Source organism: Populus alba, chromosome 5, assembly GCF_005239225.2.
Source record: "Populus alba chromosome 5, ASM523922v2, whole genome shotgun sequence".
NCBI lineage: Eukaryota > Viridiplantae > Streptophyta > Magnoliopsida > Malpighiales > Salicaceae > Populus > Populus alba.
This window is the reverse complement of record NC_133288.1, coordinates 16,687,277-16,712,174: the sequence shown is the minus strand read 5'-3', so window position 1 is coordinate 16,712,174 and position 24,898 is coordinate 16,687,277. Positions and strand designations below refer to the sequence as shown.

At 32.9% G+C, this 24,898-nt stretch overlaps 1 protein-coding gene across 1 annotated transcript; it reads right to left on the bottom strand.

Moving 5' to 3' along the window:
• Positions 1-433: 433 nt before the first annotated feature.
• LOC118029374 (protein NODULATION SIGNALING PATHWAY 2) lies at positions 434-2,355 on the bottom strand. Its single transcript, XM_035033258.2, has one exon. It carries the CDS (start codon positions 2,181-2,183, stop codon positions 654-656), a length of 1,530 nt encoding a protein of 509 aa, XP_034889149.1. The 5' UTR covers positions 2,184-2,355; the 3' UTR covers positions 434-653.
• Between the last annotated feature and the right edge of the window lie 22,543 nt (positions 2,356-24,898).

Genomic DNA, 24,898 nt, shown 5'->3' with positions numbered 1-24,898 from the left:
TGTGAAGCAAGTGGGAATTCCCTAATTACTGATAATAGCAAATTGTCGGAACTTTCTTGCATGACGTCCCCAAATTGCTTAAGAATCTTGGTCCGAAAGACAAGGAGTAAGCATGCCACTAGGCTGATCGGTAATAGTCTAATAAATAAATTAATTTTATTTATTTTAAATTAATGTTTTTTTAAATCATTTTTATATGTTAATATAAAAAAATATACTAAATGGACTCTATATCAACTTGGAAACCGCATTTTGTTCTCTTATTTCTTTGACCGAAGGAGATCAAGTAAAAATTAAAAAGCATTATTTAAATGTATTTATAAATAAATTTTTTTTTTAAAAATAATATTATTATAATAACAAATGCACTCTTCGTAGAACTCGGTAACCGCGAAACCTATTGATTTTTATTTTTGAGTTCTTATTTAAAAAAAAAAAAAAATAGCACAGTGGACAGAATTCTTAAAATTCTCGAACATGCAATCGCTATTCTTATTTTTATCTTACATGCCGCTTAAACTAAAACTAAAACCAAGTCAACAAGTTGATGCTCTGTCATCGCTGCACATGCTCGTTCATTTTGGCTGAGAAGGTTCAAAAAATTACAGCTTGGAGGTTGGGGGGACAGCCGTGGAAGGGGAGGAGCAACCGATTTACAAATCAGGGTCAGAAGGAGAGGTCCAAATAGAGGCGGATAGTAAACGCCTAGATTTCCAACCGAGGACAAGCCTGTTGCTAGCCAATTCCTCCACCCTGTACCCTTCATTGAAAAGCCCCAGTAAAAGCTTCGCCTGGCAGTGATTGGCAAAGCTTATTTTGATTGGCTGAAACCCCACCGCAGCCAACCTTTCTCCCCACGAGCAACCCTCTTCTCCACGCGCCGAATAGATCCGAGCCAATGACCCAGCAATTCGGGGCCCCAAAAACACTCTCTCAACTAGAGCGCGAGCCCGACCCTGCATCGGGAAACCCGCCTCCAGAGAATCATAGAAGGCAGAGTAGTGGTGCAAGGAGTCCATGAACCGACTCACAAACCCTCCATCTCCAATGGGGCCCACCTCCTCTTCCACCATGGCTGTCAACCTCGGGTTCAATGTCTTGGCTCCGGATAAAAACGAAGCAACCGAATCGGGTGCCCGGTAACTAAAATGAGGGAGCTGTAACATACAATTCATAACCAATGCCTCCCCTCGAACCAGCTTCAAAGCAGACGGTCTAAATTTCTCATCAGAGACCAGCCTACACTGATGGAAAGAAAAGGGTTGACCAATTGACGCAGCAAAGGCCACTAAACGACGTCCCGTTTCTTGGACAGTCCCAATAGACCTCCTACCACTACCACCCCTTGACAGAGCTGTGATCCTGAGATGTGGGGTTGGTGGGCCATCCTTCCTGGAAACTAAAGCTTGCATCAAAGAAGCCCATTGGATCCCTTCCATGATATCGTAGTCCACAATATGAACCCTTCTATCATCAGCTACAGCTTCTAAAATAGCCTGATTGGCAGTGAAATGCCCAAACTTGACATAAGGCGACATGTCTTGCAATAGCTGAAAGGCCGCAAGAACATCATTTTGATGACGATGATGATGTTGAGGATCGTCGCGATGGTGATGATGGTAAGGCCCATTGTTGGTTGCCGAAAGATGTTTATTGCTGTGAATACTTCTACTGCCTTCTAGTAGGCCTTGCAAGGCGTCAGTGAAATAAGCAGCTAATCTTTCCATGTTGGTTCCATCATCTGGGGACACCAACTCCTTGAGCCGAACCAATATCACCCGAGCCAGATCACGGTTCTTGTTTAGACCGGTAAGGGCCTCGGCTGCAGCCATCAATAGATGAACTAGCCGCAAGCCCTTCAAATCGTCGCTGCAGCTTGTTTCTTCATCCACAAGCAGAGTGTCACTTGTGGACATGGAATTGCTTGTGTCTGGTACTGTCAAGTGAATACTTTGATTCATTAACGCTCCATCATCCATCATGGAATCGATGAGATCTTGAAAGTCATCTTGGGCACCTGATAAGGCCTCCCAGTCGACCATGGGAGACCAATCATTCCATTTGCAGCCACGGTCATTTTCGGTGGAAGTGGCGGGGGTTGTGGTGGTGGTGGTGGTGGTGGTTGTGCTGCTATAGCTGGAAAAGTCGAGCTCAAATTTGGCTCCATCTATAGCCATGGCCATGGTTCAGCTGAACTAAGAAAACTAGCAAATGTGTTACGATGAGTAATTGTGTGTATCAACTGTGTATCATTTTGGGGTTTTGGAGAGAGGAAGGAGCTGAAACAAGAGCCAGCGAGGGACGCAAAGCAATTGTCTTTAAGGCTTTAATTAAGATATTATCGACTAAGCTCGGGCAAATGATTCCATGCTTGTTTGGTTTTATATACACCTTTCAGGGGACTTAAATCAGGCAGTGCTGCTCAATAATGAATGTGGAACTTTACACTGATGCCCTTGCATTATCGAATATTATCGTTAACGGCACACTATTGTTTTTATTTATTTATTTATTATTATTCGAACAACAGTGCTAATTTTTTCCAACGGGGGTACTTCTGATGAGTTGCATCTCGAAATATGAAATCATGACTTATTACTCAATGTTAAAATTATAATTTTTTTATTAAATATGATCCATGCTCTATAATTTTAATTTCTCCTCTTATGATAAATGTTACATAATTTAATAAGCAAAGTTTATTAAAAAAAATTAATATCCCTAATATTAACATTATCCCTTTGAAATATATTTTTATAAGAGGTATCGCACGTGTGGGGCCTCGCGGCGAAATCACATGTTTTCTTCCATTTTAAATCTACAATGTAAATCTATCTATATCTATTTATTGTTTCTTGTTGGGAAAAATGGAATGGGAGTCGCTACTTAGTATTTTGGTCACTAGGAACCCTAACTGGTCTTAGAGATCGAGTACGAGGACTGATTGCGTAAATGGAAGGTATTAGCACCCCAAATACGCCCTATCTAAGGTAAGCTGCATTGTTTTATTGTCTGATAAAATCTAAGGTATTTTCAGGTTTTCCTAATTGTTGGTATGGTTCAAGAAAAGTCCTCCTCGGTAAGGAGATCCTTATCTTTAATAGGTAATTCTGATGTTAATCAAAAAATTTAATATTCAGAATACGTCTTACGTATAAGATCGTAACCCCAAATACTAAAAAAAAAAACAATAATTTTTTTGGAATTTTTGAAATATTGGCCTAGTTCTCATGGCTTAAATAAACTGGTTATTAAAGCCAAAATACATGCTACTACATATATTGTTTTGAAATTTTCTTTGTTGTGTGAAAATATGATGTTATAATATATATATTGGAGAGACTAGGCCGTATGCATGAAAACAAAACATTTTTTTTTTAATAAACATTTTTTTTGACGAAAACCGAGTATTTTAATACCGGATTTGTATCTTTACAGTATAAAAATACAAACTGATATTGATCAAAATACAATAATAAAATTACAGAAAAATCACATATTTTTTTGAAATAATTCTTTGAAGAAAAGTTTTTTTTGAATGGGCCAGACTCGGCCCAAAAGGAAATTGGGCTGAAACAAGCCTGGACTGGTTACTGTACACATAGTAACCGGGTTACTGTGTGCACAGTAACCAGTTAATTAATTAGCCAGTTACTGTGCACATGCACAGTAACCCGGTAATTATTTTCTTGCATGCAAGAAGTTGAACAGTAAAACGAGATAAGGGGCAGAAGGCTGACCTGTGGCGGTTCTGAAGGCGGTGCTACTAGCGGTTGTTGACCGAAGGATGGCTGGGATGGTGGTCGGCCTTTCTTCCCTTTTCTCTGTGTTTTTTGTTTTACTCTGTTCTCCTCTGCTTCTCCTTTCTTCTTCTGCTTCTCACACTGCTCTTCCCTCTCACGATGATTCTGCTGTTTTTTTGGCAGCGCTGATGGTGGTGGTGGTGATAGAGAGGAAGTTGATGATGCTTCAAGTGGTTATGAAGGTGACAGTGGCTGGGAAGCCTAAGGACAACAATTGTTTCCTTCTTCTTCTTCCCCGTGCAGAGGAGCAGGTGCTGCCTTTTCTTCAATGGTGCTCTCCTCGTTTGAAACTTCCCTCTCCTTTCAGTTTTAAAAAATAACTCTCTCCCTCTCTCTCCGGGTTCGTTCTCTCTCATCGGGTCCTCCCCTTTCTTTCTTCTCTCTCTCCTCCGTTCGGGTCCCTTTTCTTCTTTCGGTTTGATCTCTATTTATAGGGGGGAAAAGGAGCTGGTCCTTTTGCTAGTGCGCCTTGGGAGCAAATCACGCGGCAGCTGGTCGGCCAGTGACTTTGGTCGATGGTCCAAAGGCGTGGGGTCGGTCGGTGGGTGCGAGAAGAGAGAGGTGAGAAGATTTTTTTAAAAAACAAAGGTTTTCTTCTTCCCCTTCTGCACGTTCGGGGGGGAAGAAGAAAGAGGAACAGTGTCGTTCAAAACGACACCGTTCCAGTCTTCTTCTTTTTTTTATTTTTTTGATATTATTATTTGTTTTTATTTATTTTTGTGGGGACCCGAAAATGGGTTACAACAAGAGGAACCTTCTTGCATGTTATTACTTAATAAGCGGGCTTCAAATTTATTTTCTTCCTTATTGTCATCTTCTTAATTTTTCAAAAAAGGGTTGATTAGATTAATTTTTGAATTGATATTATTATCTAGATATAACCTACTTCTAGTTGCTCGGGGCAAATCAAACAAGTAGAACAAACATGAATAAAAACTAAGATCTAATTTTAAAGTTGATTTAATTTAAGATTTGAATAATGAATAAGTGAGTTAACTTGAATAAACTAACATTTTAATACTTAAAAAAAAATTAAAATAACATTATTTTAGTAAAATAATACCATGAGTTTTTACGGGCATAGATCAGGGCATAGAGCCGACAGGCTATCGGTTGATCCATTGAACCACCCAGTGATGTCTTATAATGTTATTTTAGTAAGTTGTTGGCTGTGGATTTACAGATTGCTAGGGAGAAAAACAAAGAAAATCATGTAAGCATATTAATTATGGAAGGGGTGAGGGGTGAGGGGTGAGGGGGTGAAATCTCCACTTTTAGGTTAGCGGCCTACACATAAATGACAGGGATTTTTAACCGTATACTCTTTAGGGTAGAAATCATCAAAATGAAAGCTCAGGTTTCGGACAAAATGCAAGCATATATATATATATATATATATATATATATATATATATATATATAGACACACACACACACCAAGGCCCCGTAAAAACTTAAAATTTAAAATAAATAATTCGGTAGTAAAAATAAATCATTCAAAGTATAAAATAAATCATCTAGTAGATGGTTTAGTAGTAAAAAATTGAAATTGAAAATTTTTTTTTAGAGCTCATGAGATTAGTCAAAATACACATAAAATGACCCGGACATTTATATTAATAAAAAATAATAAACTTGTGAATAATGAAACTCGTGACAAGGTTTTTTCTTTTCTATTTAAGAAATAGGATAATTATTGATGTTTTTTTTTAAATTTTCAATCAGTTGTATATTTATTGAAATGAAAATAATGGAGCTGCTGGGAACACGAGTTGCATCTGTCAACGCTTTAATTTCTTTATTTGTTCAAAGTCATGATGCAAAAATCTTCATTGTTAATAAATAGCAAGTAGTGCCGATCTCACGTATATAAAAACAATCATGATGATTGTTTTTTAAATTAAATAAAATTATTCAGTTTACTCGTTTCAAAAATTGAGAAAAATATTTGTGATTAGAAAAGCCATCAGATGGCTAGGATTGCAGTGATAAAGTCGGGCATCCAGGAGTTTTATTATCCAGTTAAATTGTTTGTTTGAAAGTATAGTTAAATAATTTTATTTTTTTTAGAAATGTATTAAAATAATATTTTTTTAATTTTAAAAATTATTTAAAAAATAAGTGTATTAAAATGATTTAAAAATATTAAAAAAATATTAATTTAAAATAAAAAAATTATATATTTTCAAAATATTTTTAAAATATGAAAACAGAAAGCGAAAGTCAGCTCGGCATCTATTGATAAAGACAGCGAAATTCTACGGATGAGCTAAGTGTGGCGTAAGACGTGGCAGCATTTGGTCTCTTGATCGAATCATAAATGTTTTTTATTAATCAAGCGGCCGGCACGCAATGAACAATATGATAAAGATACGTAGCCGAAAGGGACGCATCCCCACTATTGTAGGTCAGGGGGCGCTGTGGTCCTGTTCGGACGGCCACTTGCGCGAAGACCAGTCAAAGACGGTTTAATTATGATTTTGAAAATTTTTTTTTTTATTTTAAATAAAAAATTATTTTTTAATATATTTTAAAAACAAATACTTTAAAAAATAATCTTTATTATAATTTCAAACACTACTAAAATTAAAGATATTTTCTATAGTTGCAACTAAAATGATATATCATGTGTTGCTGAAAAAAAGAAGAAGAAGGTGATGCTATTTTTAAATTAATTACCAATATAATATCAATACGTTTTACAATGTAGGACTAGAGATGACATAGGTATGGATTACAAGAAATAGATGGAACGTTCATTCCCATTTTTAGCTCTCATGGAGTGGCAAAATAAATTAGGAATAGTATTTTTTTTCATAGTTATTTTCCTAATAAAGTACGGATATTCAAAATTTTTAATGAATAAAAAATTAATATTGTTGAATCAAATTCATGCCCACGTAAAGAAAAGACATTCAAAATTTGGAATTCAAAATTCATTAATTATCAATATAACTAATAGCTATTCTCTTGACCAGTGCCCTAAAAACACTTATCTGCTTTTTTTTCATATAATTGATGAAAAAAACCTGTAAATACTAGCTTTGGTATTTATATATGGAGTGGCAAATTTTCAAACTAATGGAAAGTAATGGTATTGTGGTAGTTTTTGTGGTTATAGTTTGAAAAACATTGTTTTATAAAAAAGTATTTTTGGTTGAGATTGGTTTGGTATTTATATATATTTGGTTAAAATTTTGATTGAAATTGAGGTTGAATAAAAAGTAGTTTAATGTGTCGTTAAACATATTTTTCAAATTGAGGTTATAAAATAATTAAAAAAGATATATATTAATATTGATAATTTTTAATTTAAATATTATAGATTTAACTACCATTATTACATCATTAAATAAATAATATTTTATATCAAATATTTTATATTATTCCGTTAAATTATTTACAATTTCATCACGTATGAAATTCATATGATAAAGACTATAATTTCCATGGTTTTTTAAGCGTGCAACAAAATCAGGTAAAATATTATTAGAAACAAAATTAAAATTGCGATCAAATTCCACAAATACTATGTTATTATGCGATGTTATTCTAATTTATATAATGTTATTAAATAATATTAAACACTAATTTTTCGAGTAAAATATAATTTTATAAAAATAATTTTTTTTACCAGGTCGAACGCAGTCTAATGAACAGTGTAGACACTGTTCACGTGAACAATGCAAAGTAGTTAGAATTATGGCACTGTTCATGTGAATAGTGCCACGTGAAATTCACCTTGCACTATTCACGGGAACAATATCCAAGTGAATTATTCACTTATTAGATGTGAGAAGCAACTCTCAACTACTTTGTGGGAACAGAGGTTTCAACATAAAATATATGAACCCCACATAAATAGTCAATTGCTTTTTAATGTTACCAAATATGATATTTACATGATTTGCTTTAAAAGCTAAAGCTATCACATAAACAAATATCTTATAAGATTCTCAATCACATCACTTGCAGAAATTCAATCTTTCCTAAATACGGAAGTCTTTTACTATATAGAATAGGATTTATCATGAACCAAAAGCAACTTCAACAATCCATGTTTAACATTATCAAAATTTACAACCGAGCTCTGTTACTTAACTATGTACTTACCAGTCTCTTTTTTTTTTTTTTTTTTTTCCCTTTAAAAATAAAAGGTCTCATGCAATAGCGCAGAGCCATAAATTTTTCCGATCTGGTCTACCAAGCAAATACACAAAATTATTTTTTCAAGATCAATCATTAACTCATATACATAAATTTATCAAGTTAACAGTGAAGCTTCAATTTAAATACATAACATAAAATATAAAAAAATAAAATTCAACATAAAATTAAAAAAAAAGTAAAAATAAACTACATTATCGAATTTGAATCTTTTGAAATTTGCATTATTTATAATCGAATTTGAATCGATATCTTCAAGAAACTCTCATTCAATATAAATAACCATGGAAAGTGATCAAACCAAATGTATTGAAATCAATGAAAAGCTAGTGTTTTTCCTCTCTTGCTTCCCTGATTTTCAAAGAAAATATTCTTTATTGGTTGATGTTTATTACTTGATTTAAAGAATAAAAACATACTTTTTTTTCTCTTTTATTTCCTTGATTTTCCATTATAATTTATAATCTATTAAAGGTACATGAAGTAAGAATAAATATTAAAAAAAAACTGATGACATGATCTGAAGAGATAAAATTACATGAAGTAAGAATGATTTATTGTATCAATTATTACTGGTTTATTGGACAAGGCCACATGTTTAGCGGAGAAAGTAGTAGAGCTTTAAAAGCTAGTGTTTTTCTCATATTTCCTACACTTAATATTTATTTTATCTGTAATTCTTGCTTCAATGTATAGTCTCTTCTTCTTAAAACCTTTTTCCTTTCCTTTTCTTTTTTGTTTCTTCTTATGTTGAAGCCGAGATTTAAAAAGACATATAAGATGTAACCATGCCAATTTTTGTTTTATCAACACAAATTCCTCAATTTTAATTATGTAATATCTAAGTAACCAAAGAACAATTTTTTTTTTTACCAAAACCCATCGACCTTTACCATGTCAAGTGCAATGATGACTATTTAAAGATGTTCAGAACCAAAAGCCAAGTAGGCAATCGAGTTTATGGCATTCCAACACCACAATCAAAAATCAAAAGGCTTGTAATTGAAAGCATTTATCTATGAGCCAAAGGAGACCTTTTATACCTATACTAAGAAATTCAAGTTTCTCATTAATTAAGCATTACTTGATTTAACTAAAAGCAAGCTAAGTTAAGCAACTCAAGTCTTAATCACTTGGATGTAAAAGTATAATTTTATTAAATTACCTTTAAACAGGCTGAATATTATTGTGTTAAACTGACTTTTCAACCAAAAACTTGTAAAGTTAACACAATATTTCATTTTATTAATGTCATTTTTCTACATTTTGTGGCCATGATTAATTTACTTTTTTAAAGTTTTTTTGGTTTTATAATCTGGATTGCAGATTTGGCAAATAAATTTGAATTGATCCGTATTGATTCAAAATGTTATTATTTCAATATATATTTTTTAAAAATAATATTATTTTGAATTTTGTTTTAATCAAACTATATTTATATTAGTTATCTAAATTAGCTTTAAACCAATTAAATTAATCAAATGATATCAGATTAACTCTTCATATTGAATAATTTTTTTACTAGAAGAACATCAATAACACTTTAATTTTTTTTATTACACTTTCAACATTAAAAATTGTTCCTCTTATGCTAGCCAGCGATAGATAATGTAACGAACCAAATTTGCTTGCATATAATTCAAAACTCGCCTTTTTGTGATGGCCTCACGTTATTCTTCGAAGGAGCTGTTGCCATTTCGAAAAGCACAATCAATCAAAGGAGCTGGTTTAAATAAATAATAATAATAACAATAATTAAAAGCTTAATTATATCTATTTCGTCATCTCCAGTTCCTTTTTAACGATTTTAATTTGAAGGCATAAACAATCTTCTTCAAGTTCCATTGGATGCAAACTGAAGATCATCATTACATGCATGCTAATTAATGGGATACCGTATTAGATATATTTTTCATTATAAATGAATGATTTAAATGTGAGGCGATATTAATTTATATGCCAATCTTCTTCAAGTTTCATTATTGCTCTTTCTTTATTTTTTTAAGAGAGCTAAATGCTGATTGAAGTGTAGCCTGATTTACTATTTGATCACAGATTGTCCAAAAAAGCTGCCCATCACCAGTTAGTGGTGATGAAAGCACGATATAATTGGTCCTCTCTTTGTAAGCTATATATATTAAAATAGGTAGCTGTTGAATATAATTATAGCCCACATTTAATTTTATTTTTATCATCTAATTATTATATGCCCTTCCTGTCAACTTCTGCTATTAAAAACAGATGTATTCTCTGGTATGTACCTAGTAAGAGATAAGATCCATTGTCTGTCATAAGGACCACGAGATTCCATTCTCTAAAATATTCTTGATGTGCAGTCGTCCTGATGTAGCATGTTTATGTAAATTAATTGAGCCCCTTAAATAATTTCATTGGTTGGCAAATCTGACCTTAGCAATATGATCTGAACCCGACACAAAATCATGTCTGCAATGTTTTTTTTTTTTTTTAAAAAAACAGGGCAGACTTTGAGTGCTTGCCTACATAAACTAGAAGCACTTGGTGTTTCTAATTATGTTTTCCGTTTTTCAAATGTTTTAGCACCACATATTCTGTTAACAATCTAGGAAACCAGGACATTTTAGGCACTTGGGAGTTCTTGTCAATTTAATAAAATCAAGCCAGTACTAGCTAGTACTGATGGTTTCAAAGCATGTTTTGAGATTTTCGTATGCTGTATAGTATTTTATGAGATTTAGGAGGACTACATAATCCATTAAGAAAGGAAGCTTCTTCTTTTATATATATAAATTAGCATAGTAGAAAACAATTCTCCTAAAATAGCATAATTGAAAACTTATTTGTGAAAATAAGATAGTTTGTTGAAACAATTCTCCTAAAATAACACAATTAAAAATTTATTTGTGAAAGTAATACAATTAAAAATATATATGGAGGACATGCACTACCAATAAAACACGCAGGTCACAAGCGTGCGACCAATAACATGCACAGGTTTTACATGTGCAATCAAGAAGCCCGTTAAGAAAGGGAATATAGAGGTTATAAGAAAAGGACATATAATTCATTTTATAGAAAGGAAGAGGAGAAGTCAATAACATATTATCAAGTCAAAATTAAAGTTTGTTTTGGTAGCATGTTGGGGACCAGTAGGTTATGTTTATAAAATAAGGTTGTTTAAGCAGTATATTTTGGAAATGAAGATGGAATGAACATGAGTAGTTGTAGGGTAAGATTGGGGTGCAAAAAGAAAGTTAAAATAAACAGCTCCAAAAATAGTGTAAATAAAGTTATTTTGGTGGTCTTACACAAGAAGGAAATCTAGGGAATGATAGCCTAAAAAAAAAATACTACATTGTAGAGAGGTATTAGATGTAGGAAAGTAATGGGTTGTTTGTTGGTTTACATGTATAAGATAGGATTATATTTTGCATGGAAATGGATGAATATGTTCAAGAATAGGTGCAAAGTTTGAACTTCTCATAATGTATATAACGATGTGAATTTTTTTTTAATTGGGCTGAAATTATGAATGGAATAAAAATCAAAATAGTATTTTTATAATGAATTCCTTAGTTATGATAACATTGGCTTTGTTAGGCAGTAATTAGGAGTAGCTGAGTGTTTATAAGTCTTAAAAAGTTGCACAACATTTTATGCCACTTTTATAATGTTATAAAATCTTATAATTGCAAATTCTTTAAATGTATATTTGTATGTTGATTATTGAAATAAAAAAAATATAAAATGGCAACTAAAAATGTCATAGATAGTATATTAGTATACTCTTATAGATGGTTGGGATTATTGGTATCTTGTGGTTGATGACCATGTTTGCATATTGTTTTTGTGAATAACGATATCTAAATAAGTTAATCGTTGTAAAAAAGATTATATTTTATTTAGAAAGAAGTTTAAGGGTACAATTTTAGAGGTATTATTTAATCTTTAATATTTGTAATTATAATGTGTATTTATGACAATGTATGTTCATTTCAGGATCTTCACATACTTGACAAAAGTAATAGTTTTTCTAGTTTATTTTAGTCTTAAACTTCAGGTAGTAAACATGTAAATGTAAATTAAAATTACCTATTATGTCATGTAATCAAATTAATAGTATTTTGTCATGTAAATGAATTCAATACATGATATGATTTTATGTAACCAAATTAATCAATAATTGAATGGAATAAAACGAGTTTGTTTAATTTTGAATCGAGTTGAAATAAAATTGTATTACATATATTTATGTTAAATTGGTTATGTGAATTGTAAATTATTAAGTTTGTTTTTCTTTTTCTTACAAGTTGAAAAAATACCCCTGTCACTGCAATTTTAAGGTGGCGCTGGTCTCGCCTATGCATCTTAAGATAGTGCATGGCTTCCATGCGCCTCTCTTGATCGCGCATGCTCTGCCTGTGCCTGTCTTGGCTTCCATGCGCCTCTCTTATCAGTCACTGTCTTATTTATTCATAAATAAGTTTGTGTTTTGAGAGAATTTAAAAAGAACTCTAAGAAATGCAGCTGCTGCTTGGTTGTCTTGTATTGGCCAGCTCAAAAGGAATTCCTAGACACACACTGCTGATGAAGTAGTGTTGTGGAAAAACCAGCAGATCAAGCGAACAACCTGTGGCAGTTGGAACATCTGAAAGCAGACATATTTGGGAACTTGCACTGCTTTGTCTTACTTCTTGTCAGTGACTGACTGATAAACAAATAATTCTCTTTTTTATTAGCGTAATTTCTTTTATTATTTTAGATAACAGATCACTCCATAGCTGTGGGGTTTCATCGTTTCTGAAATTGTGTCGAAGGAAAATTCTTACGAGATTGAACTTTAACAACACTATATATATATGAGACGCTCCAAACAGTAAAGGAATTAGTAAATTGTTAGCATAATAAATAATAATGGAACAAAATATTGTTCCTTATGAACAATATATATAGTGTTGTTAAAGTTCAATCTCGTAAGAATATATATATATATATATATATATATGTTTCTTACTGAGCTCATGGGATTAACTTGCCGTCCAACTTAAAACTTCGGGTGTCTTCTTAATAAATAATAAGCAAAGCAATCAGATCTGTAATTGGTTTAATTTTGTATATACGCCAATGTTACTAAGCATGTTTTGAAGATGATGGTGAAAGCACTAATCCTACATTTTTCTTTGAGACAAAATATTTCAAATTCAGGAAGTAAAATATACATATGGCTGGTTTTTTCTTTCCTTATAGTTTTTCAAGTATTTGGGCTGGTATTTGTTGATGTATAGTGATTTTGAAGGCGAACTTCTTGTTTAATCTATCTCATCTTGATTTTTCATCATGGCCGGAGAGAGATTGTTGAAATAGAGGAGGATTATTTTAAATGAATATATATATATATATATATATATATATATATATATATATATTGAAATAAAGAAAATTGTTGTACATGGGTTGGTGACTCTACAATTATAATTAACCACACCTTCACTCATTTAATTTTTATAAAATAAACAAAATACCCTAATTAATATTTAATTATCTTTTTCTTGTTTCTCCCGTTGTTATTTTGGAAAAAACAATGAATTAGTGGGAATGTATGGAGTGCGGATACAGTTTCTTGGAGTCCAACAGTACTGTCTAATTGTATAATAGCCTTCCACGTGGATTGATTATGTCGAGGCTTCCTGTCTCTTTAATGGGTGCTTAGGCAGATTTTAGGCTGTTCATCACATACGTCATGCAATTAATCAATGATTTTACTAGCAAGGGAAAATAGAGGAAAACAAGCAAGTTTAATTTAAAGTAGAGAAGGCAAATGATGTCACTGTGTCTCCCTAAAATACGAGTGACATACAATGTAGGCTAGTAGAAAACGAAAGAGAAGGCTACGATGGCTACCTAATTGTCTTATTAAAAGAGAATCAACTCATATTTTATGTCTAATTGATTTAAAAAAAAAAAAAAAAACAATTATGTGATTTTGCTGGTACCGTAAGCATATGTAGGGGAGTTTTCTATGGTGATGAAAGAGTGACTTTATTGCTAAAAAACTTGCAAATTCGAAGATTTTAATCATAGATTGGAGACCAAGCGGGAAGGTTGTTGATAGGGTTGTCTTCTTTCCTCTGTGTGATGAGAAATCTTTTTTCTTGGAAGATTAGGGCATACTGATTGCATACTAATTTGGTTTGGCTGTTCTTCAAGGAGTTCAAATCCAATCCAAAAGAGTTGTTGTTTGAGGAGATGCTGGTCATTTTAAATGTTTAGGCCAATTATTTTAAGCCCAAAAAAAGAAAAAAGCTGCTCGAAAGGGATAAAGAAATGCAAAGGACAAGTTTCTTCTTTCTGCCTTTCTTTTACATCAGAATTATTAATTGACTTAGAGGGTGTTTGGGAGTGTGGTAGCGGTTGCTTTTCAAATAGCTTTTCGTGCCGAAAAACATGCCAATAATGTTTTTTTATTTTTTAAAAATTATTTTTAATATCAGCACATCAAAACGATCCAGAAAGTACAAATCGAACTCAATTTTAGCAAAAAAAAAAAAATTAAAAATTTTGCAAAAAGCTGTTTGGACCGTAGTGCCAAACAACCTTTAAAGACAATAAGATTGCAGTTGTTGAGCCATTGGACCAATCAATAATACAGCAAGTGGTCAATGAACAACAACTCAATTAGCATATGAAAAGACCGATTAAATTTAGGATTGCGTGAGCGGTTTATATTTTTGAGTTTTATCTAAAAGTTTAAGTTTTTTTTAAAAAAGATTTTTTGATATGGTATTAAAACCTTGTTGACTAAGCGGTTACGAATTCAAATCTTATGCCTTGTTTGTTTCAAGGAAAATGAATTCCAGGAATTCATTTTCCTCACTTTCCCATGTTTGGTGACTATCAGGAAAATAAGTCAAAGGAAAACTAATTCCAATCAACTAAAAATTTCACTTTCCCTGCAGGAAAGTGTTTTCCTTTCCTTGTCAAAAGGAAAACACTTTTCTATTTTTAGCTCCGTTGATAAAACATATCTTTCCCCTCTCTACATCTCTGTCCAAAAACAAAAACAATTGAAAAGCAAGAAGATTGAATCATACTCTTCAGTTCAGGTATTTTTTCCCTCAACAAATTTCTGTATTATTTCTGTATATTATTTCCTTTATGTTTTCATCTTCTTCGTATTTTTTAGACCTGCAAGAATAATAGCAAATAATCCTTGATCTTGTTTGTCTGTTCCAAAAAAAATTTTATTTCTGTTAATTTATCTTCTGCCTGTCAATTTTTTTTCTTATACCCAACCCAGTTTTCTTCTTCCTCGTCACATTCAAACAACATCTGCGCAGAAAAACACAACCAATTTCTCATCACAATCAAGCCATAAAACACACATTTTTTCTTCCACATTCGGCAGCTTCTTGAGAGAAATCAAAATCCCCAACAAGACCCAACCAGCCCCTACCCTGTGACAGATCCAGCACAAAGAGAGAGACGCAAACATGAGGGTAAACTATCGGGTGAGAGAGGGATGAGAACTGGGGATGATGAGCAGATCCTTGAGGTCTAGCTCTCCTGCTCCTTGCCCTTCAATATGTGATGATGTCCTGCTTCTTCAGAGAACAGGGGATTGGTTAGACAAAGCCGAGAGAGAACAGGGGAAGAGAGACAACCGAGAGAGAATGATTTGTGATAGGCGAGAGAGAATGAACAATGATAAGCGATAAAATTATTAGGGGGAATGAGGGGAATTAGGGGAATCAGAGGGGAATGAAAGGGGAATTTGAGAAACCGAATTGTAAGTGACCGATTGAGAGGGGAATGAGAAACCGATTGCCAGGGGAACGACAAACCGAATGACAAACTGAATGAGATGTGAATGACAGTGGAATGAAATGGGAGGAGAAACCAAATGATGATGGGAAGGGGAATGAAACCGAATGAAACCGAATGAGAAGAAACCGAACGATTATAACACGGGGAAGGGGAATGAAACCGAATGAGGAGAAGGAATGAAACTGTCTTTAATTTTATGGGAGAGAGTTAGAGATAGGCGAGAGAACAGAGAAAATTATGTTAATTTATTCATATTGTTGTAGTAGAACCAATTATACTATATATTTACAATTTCAGTTATAAATTATGTGTTTAATAGCATAATAAAATATAATGTAATATAACTCTAAGTAGGTATTGTTCCAAAATAAAATAGAATTGAACCTAGCCATGAACTCGATTGTGTTGCCGCATATGAGATGATTTTCGAAACTTATGTTTATTTAATTATTCGATAATCACATTATTTTTTAGAATTAAAATGATTGATGTTATTGATCGTTGTGAACTTCTGAATTGTATATTATCAGCTTCTTTGAGCATAATTTATTGTATTAATTGTGTAAGTATTTTATATGCTTGTTTTAATATTTATTTCCCTATATTTTTAGGTTTTGTTATCAGAAAACTTTAATTTCATGTTATGGATTGTAAGATAATTAATGCAGCATGCATGTGAGCAACTAGAACTGTGATAGCTACAGGGGTAGCTATTATTGAAGAAGAAAGAAATAGAATTTATATACCAAGAGAACCACGTATAAATGCAATTGGTCAATGAGAATTCTATATTGACAGCCTTTTGAACCGAGGTGATCGACATTGCGTTGAACAAATTCGTATGAAACCTGTTGTCTTATATAGATTGTGTGATGTTCTCACAAATCATAACCTATTATGATCAACTCAAAATGTGTCTATTAGGGAGCAAGTAATTGTGTTCTTACAAATTGTAGGCCAAAACCAAAGATTTCGGGTTATTAGTGGTATATACTATAGGTCTGTTGAAACTATCCATTGTTACTTTAGAATTGTTTTAAAAGCAATTCTTAAGTTATACAAACACTTTATTAAAGAACCAGAGGATACAGTTCCAGCAGAGATAATGAATAATAGAAGATTCTATCCTTATTTTAAGGTATGAAAACAATACCAATATTTTTATGAATTAATTAATTACAGTTAGAAGAAAATGTTATAAATTATTTTTTCATGTTTATATAGGATTGTGTGGGAGCAATTGATGGTACCCATGTTCCTGCAAATGTTCCTGTTGAGATTCAAGGAAAGTTTCGAGGTCAAAAAGAAGGAGCAACACAAAATATTTTAGCAGCTATAACTTTTGATTTGAAGTTTATATATGTTTTAGCTGGCTGGGAAGGAAGTGCCCATGATTCACAGGTTTTAGGTGATGCATTATCAAGATCTAATGGTCTAAAAATTCCAGAAGGTATATAATAAAATATGTATTATATGCAATAAACATATAAAATGTCTTATTACATAAAGATAGTAATAGTTTTTTTTTTATAGGGAAATATTATCTTGGTGATGCTGGTTACAGTATTTAAAAAGGAATCATTTCTCCTTTTTTTGGAGTTTGATATCACTTGAATGAGTTTACAGAACGTTCACCAGAAAATGAAAAGGAGCTATTTAATCTTCGACACTCTTCATTGAGAACTGCTATTGAACGAGGGTTTGGTATTTTAAAGAGTCGTTTTAGATCAATTGATGGAAAATCTTTTTGGTCTTATGAAACACAAGTAGATGTTGTGCTTGCATGTTGTATTATTCATAATCATATAATAGGGGTTGATCCTTATGACTTTCTTATGGAAGAAGTATGTTCGGATAGTGAACCAATTAGACGAACAATCAACTTAAGTCAACGGGAGGAAAGGGAAGAGAATAAGGAGTGGATAACAAAAAGAGAAATGATTGCCTCAACCATGTGGAATGATTATAACACTCAAAGAAACTAGTAATTTAGTGTTAATTATATGTGTTTGTTTTTATTATGTGTTGCTTGAGTTTGTATTATATTTGTTATGTGTTTGGAGTAGATGTTGACTTTATTATAATTTCTCTTTTAATTATTAATTGTAGTTTTTATATGAAATTTATTAAATCTAAATATTGTATGATTTTATTTTGTATAAATTTATAATTTCTTTTTTGTAGAAATGAGTTCCACGTAGAATGAAAAATGCAAGGGCAACCACTTCACATGGTCGAAGCCAATGTCTCACATGTTGCTTGAGATATTAGTTGAGTAGACACTTAAAGGAGGCAAACCTTCTTCGACCTTTAAAGCAGAATCTTTTGTTAAGGTGGCTACAGAAATCAGTCAAAAGTTCAACGTCCAATGTGAGCTTAAGCATGTGGACAATCATCTCAAGACTGTGAAAAAAGAATGGGGAATAATAACCAAACTTAAAAATAAAAGTGGCTTTAGCTGTGATGATTGTTTGAAGATGATTACAGTTTAGAAAGATGTATATGATGAAGAAGTAAAGGTATGATAAATATTATACTCTTTGTAATTTTTATATGTACTTTTGTTTCTAAAATGCTATACAATGAACTAAAAAATTGCATATTCTAAACTTTATGAACGGCACACCCCAATCATGACAAGTTTCTCAACAAAAAACTTGATATGTACAAGGCAATGACAATTGTTGTTGGAAAATACATGGCAACCAGAAATTATGCCAAATCATATGCTGATGTCAACTTGGAAGAGAACATTGAAGAGCAATCAATTTCAATTAAAAATGAAGGTGAATATGAAGAAACTTCAAAGGGAAAAGAGACATCTTCCTCTAGTACACAAAAGAGGCAACATAGGAAGAGAAATCGCATGTATGAAGATGATGGTGTTGAAAAGTTGTCTAAACAGATTGGAGATGTAGCATCTGCAATTCAAAGTCTCAGCAAAAATCAACTTGATGTTAATGTGTTGTATGCGGAAGAGATGAAAGTTGAAGGCGTTGATGAGATCACTCTTGGGGATGCATTTGATCATTTGGTCCAAAATGAAATGTTGGCAAAAGCATTTATGACAAAAAATGCTAATTTGAGGAAAATTTAGGTTCAAAATTTTGTGAACCAACACTGCTACAAGCCTACTTGCTAAGATGGTTTGAATATGTCAAAAATTTGGGTTCAGACTATGTTTGTTATTTGACAAGTATGTTTACTTGTTTAATTCGGTCTAGCATGTTTATGTTTGTAATTTGAACTAATATGTATGTATATGACATCGGAACGTAATATTTATGCATGACTATGTTTGATGTTAGGTATTTATATTTATTTCGTAATGATTATTTGATATATATTAAAGAGATAATTGCCTTTACCCGTAAAAAAAAAATATTTATCCAAAAAACCCATCAAAATATTTTTGTATGTATTTATCTTTTAAAAAAATTCTTCATACCAAAAAAAAAAACTCAAATATATAACTCTTACCATAAACTAATTTGGCTTTCTTCATATGAAAAAAAAAAAACTTATTTTAAGCTTTTAAAATTGAAAAAAATATATTAATGGGTTTTACTTAAAAAATATTTCACAGGCTTATTTCTATATAATATGATATGGCATATATATTTATATTTTATAAAATAAGCTATGTATGAATATAGGATATAATAATAATAAAAAATTCATCATTGTCATAACCCAATTTTTGAATAAATAATACAAAATCAATGATTAAAAATTTATTTGAGAATGAGGTTAAAATAACACAAATTTAAAGTTTAGGGATGAAATTATCAGATTTGAGAATAAATTGATCAGAAATTGAAGAATTAATAAGTTTGGAAATTTACTTAAAATTTGGATTATTTTAATTAATGAAATTAGAAGAATTAATAAGTTTGTGGACTTAATTAAACTTTGATTTAATTAATTAAATAAATTCAGGGACTTAATTGAAATTTATCCAAAAGGGGCAAAATTGAAAGAAATTTTTATTTGTTTAGGGGTCCAATTGCAAAATTCCAGAGACAGGGGTCAAATTGAAAGTTCCTATTTTTTGCCGAAACGGCACCGTTCCTAGAAACAGTCGTGCGTCTTCTCCATTCCCGCTTCAACAGGGAAGCTCCCGATTCAACAAGGGAGCTGATAATCCTCAACAAACTGATCTTGGACCACGTCTCTTGCCCATGATCTCGGTGGTGGAGGCATAAACACAGTCCTGCAAAGATAGGACACCAGGGGAGGGTTTAGCTTGGCTATAAAAAGAAAGAAGAAAAACCCAAAAAGGAGGGGAAAAAAAGGAGAGCAAAAACCCAGAAAAAATACGAAAGAGAAACCCAGAATTCCCAGAAAGCAAACAGAGCAATCAAAAAAAGAACAAAAAATACACAGAACCCAGAAACAGAACCCAGAAATAGAGCAAATCACAGTACAGAAACAGAGATAAAAACCCAAAAAAATGCGATACAGAGAAAGGGAAAAGATGAGAGGAGAGTCACTAGATCGGCCGATGGTTTTTGTCCCTGTAAGAAAAGGAACATCAGTATACCTAGATAATTGATCCCGCAATTGCTAGTCACTCCGCAGGCACCCCTGCACAAAAGCTAAAACACTCAAAACAAAACACAGCAAGCTGGCATCATCTTTTCAGCGTTAAACCAGAGGGAACAATAGGAGAGAATCATCACCAACGTTGCAAGTATCTTCGGTTGCCAGAAGCAGGTATGATTTCGTCCCTTTTTTTTTTGCATCTTCGTTTCAAAGAAATAATTTAAGTGTTATAAGAACACTGTGAACAAGTCACGCGTGCCTTTCAGTTTTTTTTGCCGGGTCACTGGATCTGGCTGGGCCTGGCCCAGCCCCTGTGGGCTGAGCTGAGCCCAGCCACCAATGTACATATGCTGGGCTGGGTCCAGCCCAGCCCCAAAAAGATTATATATGCTGGGCTGGGTCTAGCCCGGCTCAGCCATAAAAAAAATAGAAAAATAAAAAAAGAGGCAGAGAAAAAAAAATGTGTATGCATAAATAAAAATAATATAAATTTATTGGTTTATTCATTAATGCTAGAGTTAAGAATAAAAATATCAGTTTAAATTTATATTATTTTTATTCGTTTATTCAATTTTATTTAGCTAGGAAAAATAAGAAATATGTGCATAAAAAAATGTATTATTATTTATTTATTCACTTGTGCCAGAGTCGGGAATAAAAAAATAATAATACTGATTTAAATTTATTTTTATATCTACGTAATATTTACCAACGCTAGAGTTGGAAATATTCATAGTTAAATATTCACTGGCGCCAGAGTCAGGAATATTATAAGCAAATTTTCATAACATAAATTAATAAGACATTTAGCAATTTAAGACGAAACCAACAATGCAGCCTGCCTCAGGCAGGACGTTTAAGGGGTGATAATATCTTCTCTTTTACGTAACCAGTCCCGAACCATAGAATCTCTGTTGACCAGTTAGGGTTCCTAGTGACCGTAATACTAGGTGGCGACTCCTTAAACAAGAATATCCACATTAAAGAACAAGATGCCATAAATCTATTCTTTCCAAAGATTTTAAATAATTTTTAAGGCCGCCGCGATGTCGGGTGCGACAGAATGACGACTCCACTGGGGACTAATGGACTAAGCTTTGCCTTTTGTTTATCAATTGCTATAATGTTTGTTATGTTATGTTTATTTGTTTATTTTTCTTGAATTTACTGCTTTAGCATGTATCCATGTTTATATTGTCATGCACCACATTGAGAACACACACCTGAAAATCTAGGATAAGTGGGAAAGTAACGGTACCCCAATGGCTTTAGCCTGGGTAAGACTCGTGAAACCATCCAACTCTTGCTTGATCGTTTACTTGGAAGTGGTTGATATGCCAAACTGATATTACTCAGGGCCTCTATTTTCACACTACTTGTAAGCCTCATATCGACCTTTCATGGACGATCACTGAGCATGCAAGAGACCCTTTGAAACTAGATAATGACCAACCCTTTAATGCACTCAACAATTAGGATCTTCCTATTAGGTTGTCATACCGTGAAGGACGTGTCTGCATTTCATACGCATTTTTAATTGAATCAACATTTTTGCATAAATTGCATGATTTACATTTACAGGTTGAAATATAGGTTCCCCATTGAAACCTACATATAATAAACCCTTTCGAGAAAAGACAAATGAAAAACGAAGAAAAAGCCCAGTTGGAAGACCAACATAAAAAAAGAGGTGGACAATCTTAAAGAAGAAGTCGCAAGGCTTCCTAGTCTACTCAAGCAGGCCTTGAGAGATAAATCCGGAAAAGCAACACCTATAGCTCAGCCTGAACCTATGCTTGTAAATTCCTTCAATCCATAGAATCTGGGGGCAAATGGGTTGTCATCTGATTTTCAACAAGTCATGCATTTTCAACCAGCATACCCCACAAGAATGACGTTTACCATTGATTCTATAGAGAATGAATCTCAAAAGGGCAAAATGGTAAAAGAAGATGAGTTGAACAAATTCATTGCCCTGGAGCAAAGGATGAAGGCATTTGAGGGAATTCACCTATATGATCCTATAAAGGCTGTTGAGATGTGTTTGGTGCCCAACGTTGTCATTCCCAAAAATTTTAGAGTGCCAGAATTTATTAAATATACAGGAACTCAATGCCCCATAACTCATCTCAAAGCATACTGCAACAAAATGGCTGAGGTGGTTCATGATGAGAAACTGTTGATTCATTTATTTCAAGACAGTCTGAGTAATGTTGCCCTCACTTGGTATATGCGGTTGGACAATACTAAGGTTAAAAAATGGAAGGATTTAGTTGATGCCTTCATGAGGCAATATAAGTTCAATATCGACGTGGGACCTGATCGTTTAAGCTTGCAAGCTATGGAGAAGGACAACAAGGAGTCCATAAGAGAATACGCTCGGAGATGAAGTGAGTTAGCTGCACAAGTTAACCCTCCCATGTTGGAAAAAGAGATGATCACTTTATTTTCCGACACCTTTAAAGCTCTGTACTTTGAATACTTGGTTAGAAGCTCTGCACAACATTTCACTGACCTAGTTGTTATAGTTGAGAGGATTGAACAAGTCATTGGGTTAGGTAAGATTGCTAACTTGACTGAGAAGAACGGTTTCACTGAAGGTGGTTGCCAAGACACTTATCATTTCTATAGCTAATTGCTTCACATCGACCCCTAGAAATCAACTATCTTGAAGATAAAGCTATGGTGATATTAGGTCGAGAATTATCTACATTTGATTTCAATTGACTATTGAAAAGATGCCTTTGTCGAGGAGAATGAGTGATTGAAAGATTCCAGAAATTCCAATCAATGATCGCTAAATGTTTAGCCCTTTTATATGTTATCATGCTAGTATTCATAGCCCAAGATGTTGTCATAAGTTCTTTCTTGTTGAACTTATTTTCTAAAGTTTCAATGAAAATAATGAGTTTGTCATTCAATCATGTTTACGATTAGCATTATTCATTTTTTTTTTCTGAGAGAGTTTTCTTATAAAGATTCACAAACACATCTTTGAAGCCTTGTGCGATCTCATAGACACAATTCATCTTTTTTACCAAAAATCAGTTTCCCTATTGGAGTTTTGAAACAAATTGATCTGGCATTTTGATTTCAAAAAAATAATTTGATGTTTATTCAAAAATGATATTTTTGACATTCTACTTGTAAAATGACAAGTGAATCAAGCAACTCCATCATTGAGGTGACTAAATTAGAAAAACAATTGTGAAAAAAAGAATAAACACCCTTACCCCATTACTCTTGAATCATGTGTTTTTAAATGTATGAATAATGGTATGTAGTGAACTTGTTGCTCATAACTCATGAAATGCATCTTTGCAAAGAATAAACCATCATATTATACGAGGTCAAAGTTTATTGATCATAGTTGCTTGCGCTTGAAATGATGAAAGGCCATCTTTGTTATTCCTTTCACATTCTAAAATAAGTACATCCCTTGCAAACCCTTTTTGAGCCTGAATAATTTTTCTTTCATAAAAAAATCCCGACTAAGATCACACCCTACACTGGGGGCAAGTGAAATTTCAATGATCAAGAAGGATGATAAAGTCGTGAGAAAGCCAAAAGGCAAAAGAGCCCAAGAAACTCAAATGCTAGGGATCATGCCCACATCACAAAAAAGGGGGCAAGTGAAATTTCAATGATAAAAAAAGAGGATAAAGTCGTGAGAAAGCCAAAAGGCAAAAGAGCCCAAAAAACTCAAATATTAGGGGGCATGCCCATATCACAAGAAAAAGTGATAACCAAGATAAAGTGAGTATGCTCTAGCGGAGCAATGAAAAAGAAGAAAAAAAGGGCAAATCAAAGAAGAGCGGCAAAGGAAAATATGAATGATGTCAAAAGTCAAACTATTGATCGTGATCTTTAGTCTTTGAAACCCTGAAACACTCTTTGAGCCTTATGAATCATTTTCTTTCATAGCCAAAAACCACAGCCTATGTTACGTGCATGTAGAAGTCCTTTCTAATCAAGCAAGTAAGCAATCTAGAACAATAAACAATGCTCTCAAAATGCAAAGAATACTTTTTCATAAGATTCATGACATCAAGAATAAACTACTCATTATTATTCATGCTGATAAAAATAAATGTTCAAAAAGAGACAAGTTTTTCTCATACAAAACCTCGAGCTTTTTCTCGAGCCCTTCACTTCAAAACAAAAGGTCATCTCATGATATGTTTTCACCGAAGACCTCGTTACCAAACACAAGAGCAAATAATCTCTTTTCCCAGAAAGAAAATAACCAAGGAGTTGCAAGATTTCAAAAGCAAATTGTTATTTGACTCACATCGAAATAATTTTTGTTTTCAAAATGCAAGATCAAGATTTCAAGATTCATTCTAGACCCATATTCCTCCATCAAACTGAAAAGGAGAGAAATGAGAGAATGACCTCTTAAAACCTTTATTTATCTAAGTCGCTGACAGAAGCACACTTAGGGGCAATAACCAATACAAGGGGGCAACATTGTGTTTAGAAGGCAAGATTCTAGAAAAGGAGATGGTAATTTCCTTCAACCAGACAAGGGGGCATTTTGGTTTACAAAAGACAGCTCGATCCTTTCAGTAAGTGATACC